A 22954-nucleotide genomic window follows, 5' to 3' on the forward strand; every position below is an offset into this window, starting at 1 on the left:
TTTATTGGCCACTTTTATAGAGTCAAGGTTGACACTTTTAATGGAATAAGAAACTATAGATGATTCCGTGTTTGTGTTTTCAAGCATCTTTTATTTTTCCAGCTACACGAAACATCGGCATCTTCTCTGACCGTCCCGGTATCTGAAATGGCCACAGAATCTGTTTTCTCCTGGCTCAGTGGCTCCTTCCCCTGTGAGCAGGTTTTAAACTGGAGACACTGCCTGTCCTTGGCACTTGGTCCACAGGGAATCGCGAGGCCTGGTGGAGCCGCACCGCTCTGGCACAGATGCTCAGCCAAGGGTGGCCTCGCCCGCCCACTCCCAGCGCTGGTGTCACACTGAGTGTTGCTGGCATCTAGTGGACAGACGCTGCTACACCTCCTCCAGGGCACGGGCAGGCCCCAAGACCACCCCGCCCCCGGCGCTGCCCCTGTGTGGCTCACACTCGCTGCTCTGGAAAGGCTGTTTTGCTTCTGCCAGCCACCTGGGCTCGCCAGCTTGCGGGCACTCACAGCTCTCCCCTTGGGGTCTCCAGGGCGGCACAGGCTGCCTCAGTGCAGGCTGCAAATAAGGAGGGCATGTCTTCCGTCCTTCGTGGATGGCCAGCGTCATCACTAGGGGCCTCTCTGCAAGTCACGTCCTGCGTGGAAGGCCAGCATCATCACTAAAGGCCTCTCTGCAAGTCACAGGTTTCTCCCACTCACCCTGCAACTGAAGGGACCGCCTGCAGTTGGTGGTACCCCTGGGGTGAACACCGAGCTCTCAGCAGGGACGCAGAGCTCCTCAGGGCAAAGGCTGCCACCTCTGCTGTTCCAGCCCTCGCAGGCTCAGGCAGGGCTGGGCAGGAGCAGATCAGGTGAAGCGGGGGAGGGAGCTCCCCAGAACCCAGAGCTGGGATGGCCCCCGGCCTGGTGGAGTCACGCGAGTGGAGGAAGGATTCGGAGCTGGGGAGGGCTGTTTTCAGTTCTGGAATTAAGCAGACTCCTACTGAGGGGCTCAGGGCCTGAGCTGGTGCGGGGGCTCTGGTCAAGGGCTGGCAGAGGGGGACGACCAGGGGAAACCAGGAGAGGGGCAGCCTCTGGGTGGTCCTGGTGGGCCCTGGTCCAGTCACCGCATGGCTCAGATGCTGGAGACCTGGTGCCGCCCTTTGGGTCCAGCTCCCCTTCTGCCTCACATCCCAGGGAACCTGCCCAGGTCAACGTCAAGTAGCCTGCATGCCGGACCTGAGACAACCACCTTTCTCCACTGGCTGCCGGTGTGGGGAGGGCTCCAGCTGGCACAGGCAGAGCTGGGCCCCGTGGGCGCAGCACCCCGGACCCTGCTCTCTGGGCAGGCTGCCACCCCCAGGCAAGTGAGGCTGTGCACAGTCAGCCCTCAGATCCTGGCTCTGTAAGTGCCCGACCACACGGCCTGCCTGCCAAGCCTGGATGCCCTCAGCTCCAGGGGAGGGCCCTGGGGGTGCTCGGAGCCCCTGCCAGGGTGGCTACAGGCCAGCTGAGCAGGTGGTCTCCCTGAGAGCGGGCCGGGCGTGGGGGCACAGGCAACAAACGGCCCCGGCCGGACCCGCTGCCAGGCTGTTCCTGAGTCCTTCAGGCCCACATTCCTCGGACCCAGACCCAGGCCCGTCATTCCCTGGGAAGCACGCATCTGGTGGGGGTGCTGCTAAGGCTGCTGGGTCTCCAGGACTTCCTGGGGCACGCCAGAGGGTACCACCACCCTGAGGACAGGGCACTGCCCACGGAGGGCACCCTACGCCACGCTGGTGCCCATGGCCCTGGCCTGGCTACTCGGCAGGCCCAAGAAGGGGTACTGTTTGCTCAGTGGAGTCCGGGCCAGCGGGGTGACCGCCAGCCTGTTCACCTAGCGTCTAAGGTCTGTGAGGAAGAGAAAGCAGACCAGCTCTGGCTCAGGCAGGAATCCAGTGAACCCTGAACACTGTGCCCTGGGCTCCCCTGGAACTGGACTCAGGAGAAGCCCCTGGACTCCTGGCTGAGGTCGGACCCCTAGTCCTGAGGAAGGAAATGTGTCCGTGGACCCTCGGGGCCAATCACCACTGGGTCTGAGGTGTCCCACCCCAGGGCCACCTACTCCGGGCCCCATCCGAGACACCCAAATGCAGGCTCCAAGGCCAGTTAGCAGCGCAGGGTGAGCAGGACTGCGGACTGGAGAGGCGGAGGGTACACAGGCCAGCAGAACACGGGAGTAGGCCCACAGCTGCTGAGGGCGGCATCCCCTCCCTGACAGCGGCTCCAGGCTGGGCGCCGGCAAGACGGCGTCTCCCACTCAGCCAGCCCCAAAGACCAGACCAGAAGGGAGGAGGGAGGCGATGTCCAGGCAGGTGTCCAGGCACCTCTGCCTCAGAGGGGGGCCAAGGGAGTGCCCCCTTGCCCAGAGCTGAGAGACTGGCCAGGCGGCAAGGTCCCATGTCTGTGCCCGGGGCTGGCTACATGAAGGTGGAGTCCAGGGGCCCGGCGTCCTGCTGGCTGAGGGCTCGGGCCTCAAACAGCTGCTTGATGAGGGCAGACTTCTCCTGCTCCAGCTGTGTGATCCGCTCACTCTTGTCGGTCACCTCCTGGGGAGGTGGGAGGGCGGTCAGGGCCTGGCCAGGGCCCCCCAGCCCCTGCTAGCACCCCGGACCGCATCCCGCCTCCAACCCCTGCCTGCACCCCGCCCGCAGCCCCCGCCCACCTGGGTCAGGAGCCGGTTCTGCTCCTTCAGCATGAGGATGGTCTGCTGCTGCCAGTTGGGGGCCGAGGGTGACACAGGGCCAGGGGGCCCCGAGGAGGACGAGGGCAGAGCCTACAGGGGGGCACAGTTAGGCAGGCCTGGCACAGCCTCTAGGATGAGGGTGAGGGTAGCACGAGCTGGTCTGGGAGGCACTCACCCTGGTAGCACAGGCCGCAGCCAGAAGCTCCCCCAGGCACCGGGCCACCTCCTGCACCTTGGGCAGCAGCTGCCCCAGCAGGCGGGGGCTGCCCTCAGCCCCGAGGTCCTGGAGGAGAGCACGGAGGGGCGGTCAGGGAGCAGGGCCAGCCCAGGGGTGCAGGGGGGCCCTATGGGCAGGGAGCCCAGGAGTGTCACAGGTGGAGAGTATCATGGCAGGGAAGGGTGACCCAGCACTCTGGGTAGAGGGGCACCCACTGTCCTCTGCCCACCTGGGCAGGGGATCACTGTGGGGGGAGGGTCGCTGTGCCCGGGGGTGGGGGTGAAGACGGGCCCAGGGAGCAGCGTCACTCACCGAGCTGGCCCTGCTCTGGCCCAGGCGGTGCTGGCGCTCCTGCAGGCGCTGCAGCTGCTGCTGGTACCACTCCCGGCCCCGTGCCATCATCTCCAGACCCTGCAGCAGCACTTCCTGCTCCTGCTGCAGCTCCCTCATCTGCTTCAGCTGCCGCACACGGGCACACGCTGCGTCACCCACGGGCACGTGCCATGCTGCACACAGGCACGCAGCAGGACAGGATGGCCTGCACCTGCCTGTGCCTGGAACTCATACTGGCCCACACGCACACACCCGAGTACAACCCCCTGCTCAACACACCTCCTTGCACACCTGCACTCACACACCCCGGTACCAACAGGAGCCCTTGTGCGCCTCCGCACTGGGAACACAGCCCCGCTCCTCCTCCCGGGACTGGGGGCAGTCTTGGCCTTCCTTAGCCTCTCCACACAGGGTTCCCAAGGGAATCTTCCCCCCTTTATGGCATGTGGTCATTCTCAGCGGGTGGGCCAGCCTGACATGCCAGGGAAGCAGGTAGGGGCCAGTGCAGTGCCGGGGAGGGGCTGACCAAAGGACTTCTTGACCTGACCGTGGGCCAGCTCCCAAGTGGGTTCAAACCAGGATAGGAACTGAGGTTTAGAACCGCCGATGTTCCTGCCACAGGGTCCCCTCCCAGGCAGAGGAATGGTCCAGGAAACCACATGTGTGGGGGCCAAGTCCAAACCCAGGCAAGATGGTAGCGCCCCCGGGCCCCTACTCACCAGGGCGCAGTCCACGCCGTTGGTGATGGTGTGCCTCCGCCGTTCCCCTCGGGCACGGGGCCCCCAGTGGGCGGCCCCCGTGCCGAGTTCCTGGGCCCTGCAGGTCACTGCTCCTGTAGCAGAGAAGTGAGAGCCTGGCTCACTTCCCGTGAGGCAAGCTTGACTCCCCCAAACCCCCAAAGATCCATCCCAGACCCACCCCCCAACCAATCCCGGCTGCACAAAGCCAGGTGCCCAGGCCTGCATGCCTCTGGGATCCTCAGCAATCCAGAGCCTCCCTGGGCCACACCCTGCTGGGGCCTGGCTGGAGCCTGGTCCTCTCTCACCCCTCACAAGCTGCCCTCACACCTGCCTTGCAGACAGCCGTGCGGCCACTGACGCACAGGTCTGCACTCGCACCGCCTGTGCAAGCTCCTGGAGGGCAGGGGGCTCCATCTCATTCAGCTCTGCACACCCAGGGCCCATACCTCAAGGGCTCAAAGGCTGCTGGACTCGGAGCCAGCGAGGTGACCTCTGGCCTCCACTCCTCTCTCCTTGTCCGCCTGGCCCTTTAAGGGTGACTGGGGCTTCCCAGGTGGTGCTGGTGGTAAAGAACTCGCCAGCCAATGCAGGAGACACAAAAAGACTCAGTTCAATTCCTGGGTCGGGAAGATCCCCTGGAGGAGGCCATGGCAACCCATTCCAGTATTCTTGCCTGGAGAACTCCAGGGACAGAGGAGCCCTGCGGGCTACAGTCCATGGGGCTGCAAAGAGTCAGACATGCCTGAACCGACTTAGCACACACGGAGTTCAAGCAGGAGGAATGTAGGGCTTAGGTAGCAGAGCCCAGCGTTCTCCCAGGAAGGAGACTGCAGCACGATCCCTGCATACCTGCACCAGTGGAGCCCCAGCAGTAACTCCTACGCATACATGGCCACCCGCAGAGTTGGCGTGGGGCCAGAAAGCCAGGTGCTTCCCTGGGCGGGCCTCCTGGAGGGCCACCAGCTTCCCTGGAGGACAGGGAAGGCAAGCAGGGCTGCCCATGAGGGGGGAGTGGGTGCAGGTGAAGAGGGCGCCCTCCCTGGGCTCCCAAGCCCTATGCCCTGCCTGGCATGGCAGTGGGCAGGTGATGCAAGAAGCAGGCACAGGTATGTCTGACAAGGACACTTCCAGAGGGCTGGGACCAGGTGGCCATGTGGGCCACCGGCTAGCTGTAGTAGACCAGCTCCAACCAGCCAGCCTGGCAGACCGGCTCCAGGCAGGCTGAGTTCACGTTCCAACCTGCCGAGCCGCGCTCCAGGCAGAGAAGGCACAGCAGAGGGGTGCTGGGGCACCCTGGAACACCTGGGCTGGTCTGCACCAGAGCTTTGCAGGGTGGCTCAGGGCCCCCAGATGACAGCAGGCTGGAGGCCCAGCAGGCAGAGGCATCCCTGACCCCACGCCACCCCATCCGAGTGGGATCTAGCAGCCTGTACCTACGGGGCTCAGGCCAGCCTGGGGTGCATGCTGAACCCCAACAGGAAACAGGAAGGAGGGCCTGGACGGCGGGGAGGGCTTGGGGGGCTGTGAACGTGGGGCACCTTCCTCTTCCTGGGGTGCTAAGGGTTCTCAGACCTCCAAGTTTTGCACCCAAACAGTATGTAATGAGCCCCGTCTGGGCCTCCGCTGGTAAAAGGTGACAGTGGACGCCGGAACTGGACCTCAGAGGACCGCAGTGACGGACCTGGTGCGATGACGGGCCTGAGGCTGCAAACCCCAGTCCCACGGCCAATTCCCAACCGCATGCAATCAGGCGGACAGCACCGGGCCCGCACTAGGGCTGCACGCCCAGAAGCCCGCTTCCCCTTCACACCCGGGGGGGACGTGGAGGCCGGGCAGCGAGGAGCCTGGATGCAGGAGCCCCCAGCTGAGGGTCTGATGAGCTCGACAGGGAGGCGGGGGCCACCGCAGCTCCAGCTGGCAGTCATGGAGTTGGGGAATATGTCTGAGCCTGGGCAGGGGGTCCAGCAAGGCTGGCAGAGCGGTGGGCAGCATAGAAACGGCCACAGCTGCCCAGCGGAGGGCCTGCACCTGCACAGGCTGAATGGCCCGAGGGGGCCCCGCCCCCTCCCCGGATAATGCCAGTCTTGTTCCCAGGGCAGGCTCTCTGGGGGATAAACAGGAGACCATTCAGTCATGCCCTGTCCCTGCCAACTGGACCGGAAGCTGGGCCATCCCCAGGGGCTGTGGTTGATCCCGCCCAGGTGTCAGAGGCGCCAAGGCTCCAGGCCTGGAAGATTCGGCTGGAGACCCTCCACTCTCTGCCCTTTCTGGGGCCAGGTTCTCCTGCACCACGCCTGGCAGCTCCACCCTGCCCTCAAGGGGGCGGTCCGCCCAGGTCTCTCCGCCGAGCTGCTAGACCGAGAAGGACCCAAGGAGGCAGCAAAGGCCCTTCACAGTCTGGGGACCCTCCCTTGGCACCAGTGAGAATTGCCTCTGCCTGAGTCACCAGATGAACCCAAGGGCCCGGGTGTCCCCAGGTGTGGGCAAGTACTGAGGTGGAGAGCCCTCAGACCAAAACGGCTCCCCGCTCGGGTTTAGCTCGGAGTGGGCTCCTGATGGGGTCTGCGGGGGCTCCAAGCAGCTCCTTGGCAGGGTCCCCGAGCACCCGAAGCGCGGAGGAACTTCTTTTCCCTGCAGGCAGCGGGGTGACGCCAGCGGGGAGCTCCGGGCGGGCCCAGGGGCCGCCCCGCACTCACCCGTGTCCTTGCTCGGGCTCCGCTCCAGCGCCGCGCCCCGGGGCCGCTCGGGCTCCGCCGGACCGGCCGCCGCCTCCGCCGGGCCGCACGGCTTCTCCAGGTTCCGACTCGCGACGCCGGGGGCAGCCGGCGCGGGGCGCGCGCCCAGGGGCAGGGGCTTCCTCTCCAGGACGGTCCGCGGCTCGTCGGCCGGCGCGAACACCAGGCGCGAGGGCGGCGGCTGGCCCCCGGGCCGCGCCGAGCAGCCTTCCCTGGCCGGGTCGCGTGCGGGGCCCCGCGTGCCGCCGTCGGAGCTCGGCAGCGCGGTGCGCAGGCCGGCCACGAAGCGCTCGAAGGTTAAGTAGCCGCTGGCTGGGGCCACCTGGCGCAGGCCCTCGAGCACGCCGCGGGGCAGCTCGCGCGCGTCGGCGCCCCGCCAGCGGGACTCGATCTCCCGCAAGTGCACGAGGCCGCGCCGCCGGTCGTCCAAGATGTCGAAGAGCGTGCGCAAGCTCTGCAGAAAGGCGCGCGGCAGCCCCTCCGTGCCGGGCGCGGGAGGCGGCCCGCCGCCCGGCTCGGCCATGGCGGCTCCGGCCATGGGCGCCCGTCCGCAGCACTCGGCCTCAAGCCGCCCCGGTTCGGTCCCTGCGCAGTCCGACAGCGGGCCCGGCGGCGCGCGACCCACCCCGACAATAGCGGCGACTCTTTGAATGGGCCTCCCCGTGGCGTCAACGCTCATTAGCATTCGCGGTGGCCATTGGCCGAGGCTAGCTCGTCTCCTCTCTGATTGGCTGAGAGGCCGGCAGCCCGGTTTGATTTTCGGATGCAGAGGCCGGTGGCTCGCGCGCTCCCGCCGTGCCCAGAGGGTCTGGGGGCGAGCGGAGGGGCCCGGCGGGTAGGGGGCGGGGTCCCCCAAGTCCGCCTCCCTCTCGAGCTTGCGGATGGGGGCGGGACCCCCGAGCGCCCCCGTAGATTTCCCCTGCCCAACTACTCCGGCTGCTCCCTCCGCGGTCCTGACCTCGCTGGCTCTGGCCGCCCAGCCCACCTTCCGGAGGGCGGGGCCCGGGGCCGGCGGTAACCTGTTCCCAGGTCGCCTCCCGGGATAAGGAGAAGAGCAGCCCTCCAGGGACCCCCCTTACCCCTCGAGCTGCCCCGCGCGCTCTTCGCTGAGTGTCCCTCGGCGCAGCCCTGGGGCTTCTTTCTCTTGCGCCAGGCGGGCCCCAAGGGGATTGTGGGCTCCAGCCAGCTGGGCGCTTCCGCTCACAGAAATCTCTCTGTCCCCACCGCTGCTCGCTCCTCCGCCGGTCCCTCGGGAAAGCCTGGCCTTTCCTGCCGGCCGCAGGACAAAGCCACTTTTCCTGTGTCCCCAGATTGCCGTGTGCTCACAAGGTCCTTCTGCTCCGGCCCCTTCCTCTGGCTGGACACCTCCTCCAGCTGCAACCAGGGCACTCATGGCCTCCTGAAGCCAGCTAGGCAGGCCTGTGCACCCCCTCCCACCCCTGCCCACTGCCCCTGCTTCATTCCCTGGTCACTCTGTCTGGTCAGTCTGGGAGGGGCTCATCTCAGGCCCACTGATGGGACCTTCCCCAAATCAGGGAAGGACCCGAGATACTGTCTGCCTGGGATCCTGCCTTCCCCATAGCCTGCCCTGAGGTCTTGCCCTGATCCCTTTCCTCCACTGATGGTCTTCTCCATGTAACTGATACCCCACTTTGCCACTGAGCAGAGCAGATGAGTTATCCGCTGCTTTAGAAGAAGACTGTTCACCTTGGGGGGTAAAAGAACAAAGAGTTGACGACCACCTCCTCCAGACAGGCTCTTGATGTGGCGATGGGCTCCACACTCTGGCTGGCCTGCCTACCTGTGCCTCTGTGTCCTTGGGCCACAGGCACTGGTTTGAGTCTCAAGCTGTTGTAAGGGCAGCTGCCCTGGCCAGGGAGTGTCCTGGGTCCACTTCTCTCCTGGGGTTATCCCTCAAAGTGAGGACTCTTTTATGGTGAGGAACTTGGGGGGTACCTAGAAAGCTGTGAGCCTAGAGTCACCCCATGGAGACTGGTCTGTCCCTGCCTTCCCCTTTAGTGGCAGGACCAGCCAACGTCCCCAGAGGCATTCAGGTCTTTTGTCCTGCAGTTCATCTCCCCTTCCTTCTCTGCTTCCAGCAACCATCCCCTACCCCAGTCCCCTATGCTTAGGGTACTGGTGTTCCTTCACCTCTGAGTCTTTGCACTTGGGGGCTCTCCTACCAGGAACACCCTTCCTCTGTGCTCCTGGCTGAGCCCTGTGCTCTTCTGGTCCACAGTGGTGCTCAGTGGAAACCTTCCTGGAGGTTGCAGCGGAAAGAGCATCTTTGGGTGGGACGCTGAACCACGGCGAGGTCTGTGGGAGGGGGCGGCCTGGGGGCAGCTCTGTGGGGTTAGGGTGGGTGTGGAGGCCGGCGTCTGGCAGCAAGCAAAGCTGCTGCCTCTCAGACGTCATGCCCAGCGGGACCCAGGCTAGGCCACGGCCCTTGTGAGCCTGAGCCCACTGTGCCAAGGAAGCAAAGGCCCCTCAGGGCTTCTAGAGCCATGGGGAAGGTGGGCCCTGCCGGCCCCTGGTCCATGGGTGTTCCGATGGCCCCTCACTAGGCACTGGAGAAAGTTATGGAGAAGCTGGAGTCAGTGCCAGCTCTGGTCGTGGGACTAAGGCGTGGTCCCCATGTCTTTCTGATCCTGAACTCTGATCGCTTCCTCCTTCCGCTTTCCAACCTGCCCAACACCTTCCCACCTGTAACTGTCAGGTTGGCTGTCACCCTGGTGGGGGATGGGGGAGGCTTCCCAGAGGCCCAGGCCAGGCAGATCCTCTGCGGCCTTTAAACTTTTGAGGTACCCACCCTAGTTGTAATTTTCTCTGCGACAGCCAGGAGCTCTTTGGAGCAGGCAGGGGCACTGGCCACGCTGTCCTCTGCCGCCCCTGGCAGGTGGCCCAAGAAGCTGTCACCCACCTGTGCCTCCTAGGTATCCCCGTTTGTCAGTGCCCCCTCTGCCCAGGTGGGCCGGCCCCCCTACTCTTGGCCCTTCAGGTGCCTCCGGCTACATGGTCTCAATTGTCCAAATCCTTCTGACCTCAACTGAGTCCCAACCTCCCACGCACACTGTCCACTTGGAGTGCCTGTCACAGACCTCCCTTCAGGGCCACAGACTGATAGAGTGGACCAGCCCCTCATGCAGCGTGCGCGCCCACACAGCCGTCAGGCCCAGTCCCTGTGCTGGACCTGGGGCCCAACACGATCGTTCCGTTAACACGCGTTGGCTGAGTGTCCACTGCGTGCTGGTCATGGGTCACGTGATGGCCCACAGCAGTGAACCAGACAACATCCAGCTCTCAGGGGGTTCAGTTCCCACGGGGAAGCCAGGCAGGGGAGGGTGCAGAAAGGCAAGGAGGGACAGAAAAGGATAGAAGGGTCTCCCCAAGTGTGACTTGTGAGCAGAGATCTGGCAAAGTGGAGCAGGAAGTCCTCCAACTTTCTGAAAACAAGCCATTCAGGTGCAAAGGCCCTGAGGCAGGCACACGTCTTTCAGGTCCCGAGCAAGCGCAGGGGACCCCCGAGAGGCTGTTAAGCTCTGCCTCCCAACCCAGGAAGGGCACTTGGAAGGGGTGGGGCTTGCGCCTTAACAGGCCTTCGCGGGACAGGCTGGAGGAGGTTTTTCTTTTCTTTCTTTCTTTCTTTGTCTCCCTCCCACCGGGTCTTAGTTGCGGCACGCAGGATCTTTCGTTGTGGCATGTGGGATGGTACAAGAGGCAGTGACCAAAACCATCCCCAAAGAAAAAGAAATGCAAGAAGGCAGAGTGGTTGTTTGAGGAGGCTTTACAAATAGCTGAGGAAAGAAGAGAAGTGAAAGGCAAGGGAGAAAGGGAAAAATATACCCAACTGAATGCAGAGTTCCAGAGAATAGCAAGGAGAGATAAGAAGGCCTTCTTAAATGAACAATGCAAAGAAATAGAGGAAAACAACAAATTGGGAAAGACTAAAGATCTCTTCAATAAAACTGGAGATGGCAGGAAAACATTTCATACAAGGATGGCCACAGTAAAGGAAAAAATAGTAAGTACCTAAGAGAAGCAGGAAAGATTAAGAAGTGGCAAGAATACACTGAAGAACTGTAAGCTGGAAAACCATGATGGCATGCTCACTTCCCTAGAGCCAGACACCCTGGAGTGTGAAGTCAAATGAGACTTCAGAAGCATTACCATGAATAAAGCTAGTGGAGGTGACGGAATTCCAGCTGAGATATTTGAAGTCCTAAAAGATGATGCTGTTAGCGTGCTGCACTCAATATGTCAGCAAATTTGGAAAATCAGCAGTGGCCACAGGACTGGAAAAGGTAAGTGTTTATTCCAGTCTCAAAGAAGGGCAATGCCAAAGAATGTTCAAACTACCACACAATTGCACTCATCTCACATGCTAGCCAGGTAAAATCCTTCAAACTAGATGTCAGCAGTATGTGAACCGAAAACTTCCAGATGTATAAGCTGGATTTCGAAGAGGCAAAGGAACCAGAGATCAAATTACCAGCATTCATTTGATCATGGAGAAAGCAAGGAAATTCCAGAAAAACATCTACTTGTGTTTCATTGACTGTGCTAAAGCCTTTGTGTGGATCACAACAAATTGTGGAACATTCTTAAAGAGATGGGCATAGCAGAACACCTTACTTGTATCCTCAGAAACCTGTATGCAGGTCAAGAAGCAACAGTTAGGGCTTCCTTGATGGCTCAGTGGTAAAGAATCAGGCTGCCGATACAGGAGACTCTGGTTCCATCCCTGCTCTATGAAGATCCCACATGCTGCAGGGCCACTAAACTCGTGCACCACGACTGAGCCTGAGCCCCAGAGCCTGGAAGCTGCAACTGTTGAAGCCCAAGCGCCCTAAAGCCCGTGCTCTGCAAGAAAAGCCACCACAACGAGAAGCTCATGCGTGGCAACTGGAAAGTGGACCCTGCTCTCTGAACCTAGAGAAAAGCCTGTGCAGCAATAAAGACCCAGCACACCCAAAAGTAAATAAATAAAATTATTTAAAATAAAAGAAAAGGAAGAAGAAGCAACAGTTAGAACCAGACATGGAACAACTGACTGATTCAAAATTGGGAAAGGAATACAGCAAGGCTATATATATATCGTCACCCTGCTTATTTAACTTAAATGCAGAGTACATCATGGGAAGTGCTGCACTGGATGAATCACAAGCTGGAATCAAGGTTGCCAGGAGAAATCAACAACCTCAGATATGTGGATGATACCATGCTAATGGCAGAAAGTGAAGAGAAACTAAAGAGCCTCTTGATGAAGGTGAAAGAGGAGAGTGAAAAAGCTGGCATGAAACTCAACATTAAAAAGCAGCAACAACAACCAAGGCCATGGCATCCAGTCCCATCACTTCATGGCAAATAGAAGGGGAAGAGTGGAAGCAGTGACAGATTGTCTTTTCTTGGACTCCAAAATCACTGGGGATGGTGACTGCAGCCATGAAATTAAAAGACGTTTGCTCCTTGGAAGGAAAGCTATGACAAACCTAGACAGCATATTAAAAAGCAGAGACATCACTTTGCTGACAAAGGTCCATACAGTCAAAGCGATAATAGTTATGTATGGATGCGAGAGTTGGACCATAAAGAAGGTTGAGAGCAGAAAAAAATGATGCTTTCGAACTGTGGTGTTGGAGAAGACTGTTGAGAGTCCCTTCGACTGCAAGGAGATCAAACCAGTCCATCCTAAAGGAAATCAACCCTGAATATTCATGGAAAGGACTGACGCTGAAGCTGAATCTCCAATACTTTGGCCAACTCATTGGAAAAGACCCTGATGCTAGGAAAGATGGAAGGCAGGAGGAGAATATGGTGGCAGAGGATGAGATGGTTGGATAGTATCATGGACTCAATGGACGTGAATTTGAGCAAACTCCAGGAGACAGTGGCGGACAGAGGAGCCTAGCATGCTGCAGTCCGTGGGGTCACTGACAGACACGACTGATGACTGAACAATAACAACAATCTGGGATCTTTAATTGGAGCCTGTGGGATCTTAGTTCCCTGCCCAGGGATTGAACTCAACCTCCCTGCATCAGGAGATAAGAGTCTTAGTCTCTGGACCACCAGGGAAGTCCCAGAGATCTTTTCATTTCGGGTCCTAAAGCACCATTTTAACTTGTTTTAACCATGGGTACGTATGACTTTTAGACTTAATGAAACTAGTTTCTAAAAGAAAATTTTGTCCTCTAGTGCCTGAAGCTACTCTTTCATATTTTCCATCAAGGAGGCTGTAAACAGCAAGAGGTTTAAAACCTGATGGTTCAAGTAAAAAGCCAGGGCCAGGGGCAGCCCCTGCGTGCTTCCGGTCACACGGCAATGGGAAGGAGGAGGAATGAGAAGGAGGGGGCCCACAGGCAGGAAGGTTGGCCTTCTGGGGGGCCCTGCTGGAGATCTGGCTCAGTCCGCCCCCGCCCAGCCCTCAGTCTGCTGGCCCTGAGCCCTGAGCCCCCGGACTGTGGTCCCTGGCGCCAGGGGTCCTGTTGGATGCAAACATGGCCACTGGCAGGGACTGACCCTGGCCTCCCCAGGGGACTGTGGGCTAGGAGGTGAACTAAAAGTGAAGCCCGCCCTCCAGCGCCAGCGCGGGCAGGGGCGGGGCTGAATAGTGGAGGGGCGGGGCGGGGGCGGAAGAGAGGCGGAGTGGGCAGGGGTCTGCGACCCAGCCGGGCCGGGGCGGGGCGGGGTCAAGGCGGGGCGCCCCGGGCCCGCCCGGCTGGAGTCTGGACCGCCTGCGGGTCCCGTGACACCGGCCGGAGAGCGCGGGTCACAAGCGCCAGCGCGGCCGGCGGCGGCAACATGGCCTCGGAGGCGGACCTGCGCGCCCGGCTGCAGCGCGCCAGCCAGGAGCACCTCCTGCGCTTCTGCGCCGAGCTGGCGCCGGAGCCCCGCGCCGCGCTGCTGGCCCAACTCGAGGCCCTGGAGCCCGAGGCGCTGCGCCAGCACTGCCAGCGCGCGGCTGCTGCCTGCGCGCGCCGCCCGGGCCCGCCGCCCGACCTGGCTGCGCGCCTGCAGCCCCTGCCTCTTGAGCGCGTGGGCAGCGCGAGCGAGGGTGACCCCCAGACCCGGCGGCTCTGGGAGGAGGAAGGTAGGCGGCGGGGGTCCCGGCGGCGGGCGCCGCGGGCGGCCGGAAGGGGCCACGCCCACGGAGCGGGCCGAGCGGGGCGCGCGGGGAAGCGGAGCTTGGAGCTCAGTTTGCCTTCTTCGTGAAATCGCCTGCCTTCTCACACGTACCGGCTCGGGTTGGTTCTGGGGCCGAATTCCCTGGGGGCGTGCTTTGTGCTGGGCGCCCCTGGATGGCCAGCTGCCACTTACTGACAGGAGGGGACCCCTGGACACCTGCACAGGCTCCGTTTCACAGCAGTGTTGGCGAGTTGTGCTCCTTGCCTCTTGGCCCGTAGCTGAGGCTGTTGCTCTTGGAGTGGAGTCTCCCCCGGGTCCCCGCCGGCGGCTCGGAACAGGCCCGCCGGGTGTTTCCTCTGAAGGACCCAGGAGGGCGTGGTCAGAACCTCGGCAGGGTCGGTGAGGCCCCGGCCCAGGTCAGAGTGTCATTTGGAAAGTTTTGCGCTGTGGCTCGCAGCCCCAGGCTCAAGTTTGGTTTGCGCTAAAATGAAGGGGTGGTTGTGTGGTGGGTTTCGGGAACCCCCTCATGGTGCCCCCTGCCTCCAGGTTTCCATCAGATCGCCCTGAACAAGGTGGCCGTGCTCCTGCTGGCTGGCGGGCAGGGCACCCGCCTGGGCGTGACCTACCCCAAGGGCATGTATCAAGTGGGGCTGCCCAGCCAGAAGACCCTGTACCAACTGCAGGCAGAACGGATTCGGCGGGTGGAGCAGTTGGCCGGCGAGCGCTACGGGACCCGCTGCACTGTGCCCTGGTGTGCCCACCTGCATTCCTTTGGCCCCGGAGTGATTCCCCTCCCCTACCTTGTGTAGCCCCAGTCCTGCTCCGCACCAGGACTTGAACCCCAGCACAGTCCCAGTCAGAGCCCAGCCCCCACCCAGAGGGAGGCCTGCCAGTCCCATCTGCCAGGGGGACTAGGCCCTCTGCAAGGCTGGCTCAGCCTTGCCTCCCTTGCAGGTACATCATGACCAGTGAGTTCACGCTGGAGCCCACAGCCAAGTTCTTCAAGGAGCATGACTTTTTCCACTTGGATCCCAACAACGTGATCATGTTTGAACAGCGCATGCTGCCTGCTGTGTCCTTCGATGGCAGGGCCATCCTGGAGAGGAAAGACAAGGTCGCCATGGCACCAGGTACGCCTGTCTCTGAGGCAGGAAGGGTCTGAATGTGGAAGAGGGCCGAGAATGTGGAGCTAGGTCGGGGTCAAGAGGCCTGGGACAGAGGCCAGAATATGCTGCCCAGAGGCTGCGTAGTCCTGAGCAAGGGGCCTCCCTTCTCTGGGCCTTGATTCCCATCTGTCACGTGGAACAGCCACAGGGCTACTTGGATGGCGATAGAGCGCGCCCTTAGGCGCAAGGTCCAGCCCCGAGGGGCCTCCCCTGTCTCTAGCACACCATCAACTAGAGGCCGGCCAGAGCCTTTGCAAGGCCCTTTCTCCTCCGTCGGCAGATGGCAATGGGGGCCTGTACAGCGCGCTGGAGGACCACCAGATCCTAGAGGACATGGAGCGGCGAGGAGTGGAGTTCGTGCACGTGTACTGTGTGGACAACATCCTGGTGCGGCTGGCCGACCCGCTCTTCATAGGCTTCTGCGTGCTGCGGGGCGCCGACTGTGGAGCCAAGGTGAGCCGGCGCGCGCCTCGCCCCGCCCGGACCCCGCCTCCTCCTCCAGCTCCGCCCTCATCCCGCCCCGACCCCGCCTCCTCCTCCAGCTCCGCCCTCCAAGCCCCGCCCTCCTCCTGCCCCTGGCCCCGCCTCCTCCTCTCAGCCCCGCCCTCCCCGCCCCGCGTCCCCGCCTGCCCGGTCCGGCCCCAGTCAGTTTATCTGCCCAGCCAGCCATCTATCCATCCTGTCGAGGCTGCAGGTGGTGGAGAAGGCGTACCCTGAGGAGCCAGTGGGCGTGGTGTGCCAGGTGGACGGCGTCCCCCAGGTGGTGGAGTACAGCGAGATCAGCCCCGAGGTGGCGCAGCTGCGCGCGCCAGGTGGGGGCCTGCTGTACAACGCAGGCAACATCTGCAACCACTTCTTCACCCGAGACTTCCTCCGGACGGTCACCAGGTGTGCGTGGCAGGCGGCTTCCCGGCCAGCCTGGCTGCAGGGCCTGAGGGCAGACCTGACCTTCTGTGGGTTGCAGTGCAGAATGGCTGTTGAGTTTAAACAAGCTGGAGGCACCAGAGAGCTCGGCAGCTGGTGCGGCCGAGTGGGCCTGGCCCTCCTGTAGAGAGGCTGTGCCGGCGGGTACCACCCACCCCGGGGCTTGCCGCTGCCACTGTGCTTGGTCAGGGGTGAGGCTGATGGTGGCCAGCAGAGACAGGGCTCAGCTGGGCTCTCACTGCCCTGTGTCCATTGTGTCCGTCTGTCCAGTTGCCTCACCTGGCCAGGCGTGCGGGAGGCAGGCTGGGGCCCCGAGGTGTCCCATCTGAACTGCGTCTTACCTCCTGTTGGCCTCGCATCCCCAGGGAGCTCGAGCCCCTGCTGCAGCCACACGTGGCTGTGAAGAAGGTCCCCTGTGTGGATGAGCACGGGAACCCAGTAAAGCCGCTGCAGCCGAACGGGATCAAGATGGAGAAGTTCGTGTTTGACGTGCTCCCGTTTGCCAAGTCAGTGCAGAAGCTGTCTTTGTTCCTGCCCCCACCCCCATCTTGTGGTAGTTCTGAGGCCCAACAGGCAGGGAAGTGGAGGCCATGCCCCTTTGCAGGGGGGCTGGGGGGCTGCAGGAGGGTTTTGGTGCAAGAAGCCCAGAGGAAGCAGTCCCTGGGGTGGGAGCAGAGGGCGCATCTAGAGCGGTCGGAGCCCTTGGGGTTGTGGACTTGCGGGGACACCTGTGCTTCCTCTTGAGTCCCCCTCTGCCCTGGCCCGGGGCCCTGAAGCTGTTTCCAGGGGAAGTAGCTGGAGCTGCCAGGGTAGGTGGCCCCCACCTGGGGTCCCAGGTCCTGGGGGTCAGGCTGGTGAGAAGGGGAGGGAAGAGAGGACCAAAGATAGCTCCGGAGTCTTGGAACAAAGACTCCCGCGTGCTCGGGGGCCCAGAGAACAGACGCCCACGCAGTCTGTGTCGCTCCGGCCTGGCTTTCAGCTGCCGGGGCCCAGGGCGTCTGGGCCAGCACGTCGGGTCTGCAGCTGTCTCCCCTGCTCCCCCAGGAACTTCATGGCCTTCCAAGTGCTGCGGGAGGAGGAGTTCTCCCCACTCAAGAACGCTGACTCAGCCGACAGGGACAACCCCTCCACGTCCCGGCGGGCCCTGCTTGCCCAGCACTGCCGGTGGGCCCTGCGGGCAGGCGCCCGCTTCCTGGACGTGCACGGGGCCCAGCTCCCCGAGCAGCTCAGGTGAGTGTGGGCAGCGGGGTGTGGCCCGAAGGACAGTGATGTCAGGGTGTCACAGCCCAAGCCGCACTGCAGGGCCCTGCTGTCATGGCTGCTGAGCTGGGGTGGGGGCTTCTGCCCTGGCACCACACTGAATGCAGGTGGCCGTGTGCCCGGTCCTCGAGGTTGCTCAGGGCCCCGGGCACGTGAGGGCCGCATCTTCCCAGGCGGGGCACCCAGAAAGCAGCAGGCAGGTCACTTTCTAGGGTGGGGAAAGAATAGGAACTTAGGTTCCACCCCACTGCCCACAGCCACCTCCTGAATCTGGCTATCCAGGCTGTGAGATGCCTGCAGAGGGCAAGGAGCATTTTCCAGACCAAGTCAGGGCCTGTCGTTCTGGGGTGGTGTCCGGGGCTGCGTGTTCAGAGGAAGAGGAGATTGCCTGGAGGAGGGCTGCGGGTGTGGGGGATGGTCCGCTGGGTGGGCAGGGGCTGGCCGGCTTCCTGGTGGGTGGGGCCAGGGAGGGCGCTGGGACAGGACCCTGAACTGATCCTGAAGAGTGCACCCCCCAGCCTGCCTGGCAGCGCAGAGCCTCCAGCCATCTGTGAGATCTCCCCCTTGGTGTCATACGCTGGAGAGGTGAGAGCCGACCGGCGGCGGGGGCTCTGCTGGGGTTGGGGTGGCGGGGTTGGACGGGGCAGGCTGAGCTGGACGCTTGGCTGGGAAGTCACAGCTCTGCCACGGTCAACTGGCAGGGTCAGCGGTCCCTCAGTGGCAGAGGACTGTCCAAGACCTGGGGTGCAGTGAGCTGTCAGAAGCCTGGAGGGGCTGGGGAAGGCAAAGCAGGTCCATCTGAGCCTGGGGTTTGGGCTAGTGGGAGCCTCTCAGTGGGAGGACAGCCCGCTGTGCCTCCCGTGGGCAGTTCTGGCCAGCCCTATGGGAGGGCTGCACAGGCCCGGGAGCTCGAGGTGGCATCCAGCCCTCGCTCCTAGCAACCTCTCTGGCCCTGCCTCTCACTGGCTCCGGGCTGACTTGGGGCCTCACCCAGTGGACCAGGAGGTGGGATCCGGTCATCACGACCTGCTCGTCTCCAGGGGCTGGAGAAGTACCTGCGAGGCCGCGAGTTCCGGCCCCCACTCATCCTGGACGAGGCCATGGCCAGGGAGCTGCGGCCCTGACCCCTGCCAACCCTGGGGCCCAAGACTCAGGACGCAGCCCCACCTGGGCTCCAGGCAGGGGAGCTGCTCTGCGATTCTGGCTGCAGACCGGAGACCACAGAACGGAGCAGGCTTCCTCCACAAGGGTGGGAGGCCTCCCGCCACCAGGGCCCTGGGAGCCGGGTGACCCCGGGCCTGCAGGGTCCCTGGGGGCGCTCTGGCTTCACTCCTGCAGTGGCGTCCAGGCTGGAGGCAGAGGGACTCGGAGGACTGGGGTGGGGCCCAGGCCGGTGCGGCAGGTGCTGACAGGCGCACGGGCCTGTCTGAGCTGAAAGGGCTCCTGTGCGCCTGCAGACCCACCTGGCGGGAGCAGGAGCAGCCATGCTGCGCTTTTCCGCAGCGACGTCAGAGCCTGCAGGGCTCTGTGTTGGGAGGGACAGCTGAGCCTGGGGGTCACAGCCAGGCGCCCCTTCCCTGCCCGGCTGCGGCCCACAGCAGGTCCGGAGCTGGCTCTCCGGGAAGCTTGGCCTGCACGCCTGGCACAGTTGTCTCGAGTTCCATCCAAAGCTTCAGCCCCCAGAAAACAGTGGGACCCGTGGAGGGCGCCGCCCTCCCGCCCCCGCCCCCAGCCTACAGGGAGCTTCTGACAACACGGTGCCCGCACTCCTTACCGCCCCACCCAGGGAGGGGTGGGCACAGACCCTCACTGCACACCCTCAGCCTGGTCAAGGTGGGGAGAAGCCGGCTGCCTCTGGTCTCTCTCCACGGGCTTGGCTGCTTGGGGCCGCTTCCCGCCTGGAGAACAGCACAGGGCGCCTGCCCCCTCCTCCTGTGAACAGCCTCCTAAGTGCCGCCCGCCCCGCCCCTCCCCGCTCCTCCAGCCCACGTGCGGCCGTCTCCCCCAGGAAGGGTGCTGTCCCGGGGGCTTCAGTGGCAGTGAGCCTCCCGCCTCGGGTGTGCCAGCAGGGTCAGGGCCAGGCCCAGGGCTGTGCCTCCACCCAGGCTCTAACCTGTGCCTTACTTGCCTTCTCCCAGCTGCTCCACAGGCCAGCAGAGGGCCTGGGGCAGATGAGGGTCACCAAGGAGGAGGCCGAGGTTGAGGGTCCCGCCCGGCCCAGGGGCTCCTCACTGCCACGACGGGGCAGCCTCTTTCCCAAGTCGAGTTCGTTGGGTAAACTATTAAAACAGCTTGCTTTCACAAAGCCTTTTTATTTTCAAATAATTATACCTTCACGTGAGGTTTCGCTCAGCGCAGAGAGGTCCCGGGTACACCTCGCCGTCTCCTGCAATGTCTGTCCTTCTGCGATGCGAGGACGCCGTGACCAGGAGACCCTGGTCGTGCTGAGTCCTCTCTCCCGGGTGAGGCTCCCTGTGGGTTGGGGGTCCCATGGCCACAAGCATCTCCCTCCTGCTTCCTTAGGAGCCACGTGCCCCATCATCTCTCACCCAGACAGCTGCTAATTGAAGCAACTGAGTTTTGAAAGATGGACAAACTCAGTTTTCCCAGGATGCAGGGATTTCCAGTCAACACCAGGTGCTGGGATCCAGCCCGGCCTGGCGAGCGCACTGTCTGACCAGCGAGTGGCGGAGCGGCACTGGGTGTCCCGGGTCTGCGTCCGTCCAGGGGCTGCAGCCTGGTGACCCTGCGGAAACGAGAGCCCGCAGGCTGAGCTGGTATCAGGAGACTGACTTTATAGTGTGTGGGGAAGTGGACCTGAGTTTGGTTTCATGACAGATTCTTTGAGGTAGCCTTTAGCTCTGTGTTCACTAATTGGCTGAAAGGAGATCCTTCCCTTTTAGTTCAAAGGATTGGGATCAAACAGGAAACCGTGTCTACTCCAGATTTAGCTAAATGGAGAAGGCAGTGGCACCCCACTCCAATACTATTGCCTGGAAAACCCCATGGACGGAGGAGCCTGGTAGGCTGCAGTCCATGAGGTCACTAAGAGTCGGACACGGTTGAACGACTTCACTTTCACTTTTCACTTTCATGCATTGGAGAAGGAAATGGCAGCCCACTCCAGTGTTCTTGCCTGGAGAATCCCAGGGACGGGGAAGCCTGGTGGGCTGCCGTCTATGGGGTCATAGAGAGTCAGACACGACTGAAGCGACTTAGCAGCAGCAGCCTTCAACCAAGAAAGTTAAAGTGAAAGTTAAGTCGCTCAGTCCTGTCCGACTCTTTGCAGGAGACCTGGGTTAGAGGCAGACGATTTAACCTCTGAGCCACCAGGGAAGTCCTTCAACCAAGAGCGGCCTCTCAAATCCTTAACCTTCAACTCCAGTGAATAATGGTCCCTACACAAACCCTTTTAGTTTCTGCTAGCGTTGCAAAAAGCCGGGACACTGGAAAGAGATTGTGGCAAGCTTAAGTACTTCAACTGCCTTCAGGCTCTAATCAGCCTTTCCAGCGCCCTCCTAGCCCCCAGTGACGAGGCTCTTTCCAAACCCTGTTCATCATCAGCTCAGAGAAGCAAGTTTCCAGTCTGGGAATGAATGTCTTACCACACTCAGCTCAACTGCAGTAAAGTAGCCCCTGTCTTGGAAAACTAAAGTGGTCCAAATGGTGGTGGTCCCTGATGAACCTCAACGTGTCTCTGAACCTGTTTCTTTTTGCTTAAGCCCCCCGAGATACCCACCACTCCCTCTCCTCAATTCTTCCACCTCCATTGATTAGGCCAAGACATCGTAGAAAATACCACGCTGGAATTTCTTTCTCCCGAAAGGGGAAAGAATTCTAGGAATTCACAGTAACAAAACAGCCAACAAAGTGGATTGACTGTTCACCGCCTTTGCTTTGCTTTGCCTCACAGTCCTGGAGCTGTTTCTGGAGACACTGACCTATTTGTTGCTATTGAATCAGCTACCACCCTCCTTATGGGCAACATCTCCAGCTGATAGTAACAAAACCCACAGCTCTTCCCGTCAAGACTCAAACTTAAGTCACTCGAATCCTCTCCCCAGAACGAACCAATAGCCTTAAGTAGAGAAGCCCCTCCAGGTTTAAAGCCTGTGACAGGGTTCCAGGGCTCAGGGCCTCCCCACCCCGTGCACACTGCTAAACGGAACCTGTGAGAAAGCCCAGTGGCTGAGGATGGAGGTCTGTCCAGGGCCTGCAGGCCATTATCAACGCTGCTGCCCCTCAGCACCCTCTGGCTCTTAATCCCCACCCTCTACAAGCACTCCTGCTGAAAGCAGCAATTTTCACTGTAGTTACGTTGTGTGTTCCTTAGCACAGGTGCACCTTCAGGAACACTGTGGGTCTCGTTCAGGACCATTGCAAAACAAGGAACCTCACAGCAAAGCAAGTCACGCCGACCTTTTGGTCCCAGTGCACAAAGAAGTTCTTTATACTCTTCTGTAGTTTACTAAACACGCAAAAGCATTGTGTCTAAAAAAACGGATGTACTTCATTAAAAAATACTTATTGCAAAAAACTGCTCACCATTAAGTTATTTTAAAAGTAACATCAAAAATCACTGGCCACAGATCACCATAACACATATAATAGTGACAAAAATGTCTGAAAAGTTGCAAGAATTACCAAATGTGACAGAGACAGGAAGTGAGCAAATGCTGTTGGAGAAATGGTGCCCATAAACTTACTCAATGCAGGGTTGCCACAAACCTTCAATTTAAAAGACATAGTATGCACAAAGTGTGATAAGGGAAAGTATGCTAACACGAGGTGTGCCTGCATTCCAGCTAAGGCTAGCCAAGACCTCTCAGATTCCACTTGGGAAGGACAACAACGCACCTGGACATGAATGCCCCGAGGTTTCACTGAAATTCCTTCCTTTCACAAGACTTAAAAGCTGATTTGGACGATATAAGGTTTCCTGCAGGCTCCACGCCATTACAGCATTGGGACGACTTACTATTCTGCTCTCCTCAAACCTCTTCACAGGAAGCCATCAGCAATCTGTTAAAACTGTTCTGTTTTACAGGGACATAAAGTCTCCGTGAAAAAACTGCATTTGATCAAACAGCATCGATACTTAGGCCGCCATATCTTGGAAAACACCAACAAAATATTCCTCTCCTTGGTCTCGAAATGGCTATTATTTGCTACAGGTGCACCTTCTTAACTGCAAACCCTTTGCCATGCCCGAATAAACTCAGTTTGCTGACCAAACAGCTGGCTACTTTTACGGTTGACAGGTCCGATGGATGAAAACCCCCGGGCTTCTAACTCCGTAGCGGGCCCCGCGTCATTCCGCCCACCCAGCCGGGCCGGGCACCAACTAGGTCAAATCCAACCGGTGGTGGGGTGGGGCAGGGTCCAGCCCTGGGGTCCGCAGCTCAGGGGCTCCCGGCTGACGTGGTGGAGCAGGGGACACCTGCCCGCGGTCAGCCCTGCCGTGAGAAGCCCTGGCTGATCCTCGATGCCCACAGGCCCCGGGGGAGCCGCGCGAGGGCACAGGACGGCTCAGCGGCTCGGAATCCCTCAGGAAGCCTGTCCCAGCGCGGGGCAGCCACGGCGGTGAGCTGCGCGCAGGCGCGGCCGTGTGGGCGTGACGTCACCGCGCACGAGCAGACGCAGAGGGCGTAGGACCCAAGCCTGCCTTCAGCCGAGTCGCGACGACGGACGCAGGCGCAGTGGGGCTGCGAAGGCGCGGCAGAGGCGCATTGGCGGCGCGGCGCG

At 61.3% G+C, this 22954-nt stretch overlaps 2 protein-coding genes and 1 long non-coding RNA gene across 4 annotated transcripts; 1 reads left to right on the plus strand and 2 right to left on the minus strand.

The window, feature by feature from the left end:
• Positions 1 to 70: 70 nt before the first annotated feature.
• SAPCD2 (suppressor APC domain containing 2) lies at positions 71 to 9203 on the minus strand. 2 transcript variants are annotated; one of them, XM_003586689.6, is made up of 6 exons: positions 6696 to 9187; positions 3979 to 4091; positions 3239 to 3385; positions 2885 to 2992; positions 2689 to 2799; positions 71 to 2572 (listed from the first exon to the last, which is right to left on the minus strand). In XM_003586689.6, the coding sequence occupies exons 1-6, from the start codon at positions 7417 to 7419 to the stop codon at positions 2444 to 2446; spliced, it is 1332 nt and encodes a 443-aa protein (XP_003586737.3). In that variant the 5' UTR covers positions 7420 to 9187; the 3' UTR covers positions 71 to 2443. The 2 variants fall into 2 exon arrangements, with proteins under 2 accessions (XP_003586737.3, XP_024855502.1); XM_024999734.2 differs by lacking the exon at positions 2689 to 2799 and having other exon boundaries at positions 6696 to 9203.
• Positions 9204 to 13505: 4302 nt separating this feature from the next.
• On the plus strand, positions 13506 to 19514 carry UAP1L1 (UDP-N-acetylglucosamine pyrophosphorylase 1 like 1). The gene is made up of 9 exons (XM_002691711.7): positions 13506 to 13824; positions 14406 to 14610; positions 14814 to 14989; positions 15306 to 15478; positions 15720 to 15913; positions 16315 to 16455; positions 16994 to 17179; positions 17728 to 17794; positions 18250 to 19514. Exons 1-9 carry the CDS (start codon positions 13536 to 13538, stop codon positions 18331 to 18333), a joined length of 1515 nt encoding a protein of 504 aa, XP_002691757.2. The 5' UTR covers positions 13506 to 13535; the 3' UTR covers positions 18334 to 19514.
• LOC101906347 (uncharacterized) lies at positions 19506 to 22864 on the minus strand. The gene is made up of 2 exons (XR_236592.5): positions 22067 to 22864; positions 19506 to 19955 (listed from the first exon to the last, which is right to left on the minus strand). It is a non-coding gene; the product is annotated as an uncharacterized lncRNA (long non-coding RNA).
• Between the last annotated feature and the right edge of the window lie 90 nt (positions 22865 to 22954).

The sequence above is a fragment of the Bos taurus genome, chromosome 11 (assembly GCF_002263795.3).
Source record: "Bos taurus isolate L1 Dominette 01449 registration number 42190680 breed Hereford chromosome 11, ARS-UCD2.0, whole genome shotgun sequence".
Taxonomy (NCBI): domain Eukaryota; kingdom Metazoa; phylum Chordata; class Mammalia; order Artiodactyla; family Bovidae; genus Bos; species Bos taurus.

Coding starts and splice junctions, on each gene's coding strand:
- SAPCD2 (XM_003586689.6), bottom strand. CDS start 7,419: ATGCTAATGAGCGTTGACGCCACGGGGAGGCCCATTCAAAGAGTCGCC. Junction 4,092..6,695: donor GAGCCCGAGCAAGGACACGG/GTGAGTGCGGGG, acceptor TCTCTGCTACAG/GAGCAGTGACCTGCAGGGCC. Junction 2,993..3,238: donor GCCAGAGCAGGGCCAGCTCG/GTGAGTGACGCT, acceptor GCTCTCCTCCAG/GACCTCGGGGCTGAGGGCAG.
- UAP1L1 (XM_002691711.7), top strand. CDS start 13,536: ATGGCCTCGGAGGCGGACCTGCGCGCCCGGCTGCAGCGCGCCAGCCAG. Junction 13,825..14,405: donor GCGGCTCTGGGAGGAGGAAG/GTAGGCGGCGGG, acceptor CCCTGCCTCCAG/GTTTCCATCAGATCGCCCTG. Junction 17,180..17,727: donor CAGCTCCCCGAGCAGCTCAG/GTGAGTGTGGGC, acceptor TGCACCCCCCAG/CCTGCCTGGCAGCGCAGAGC.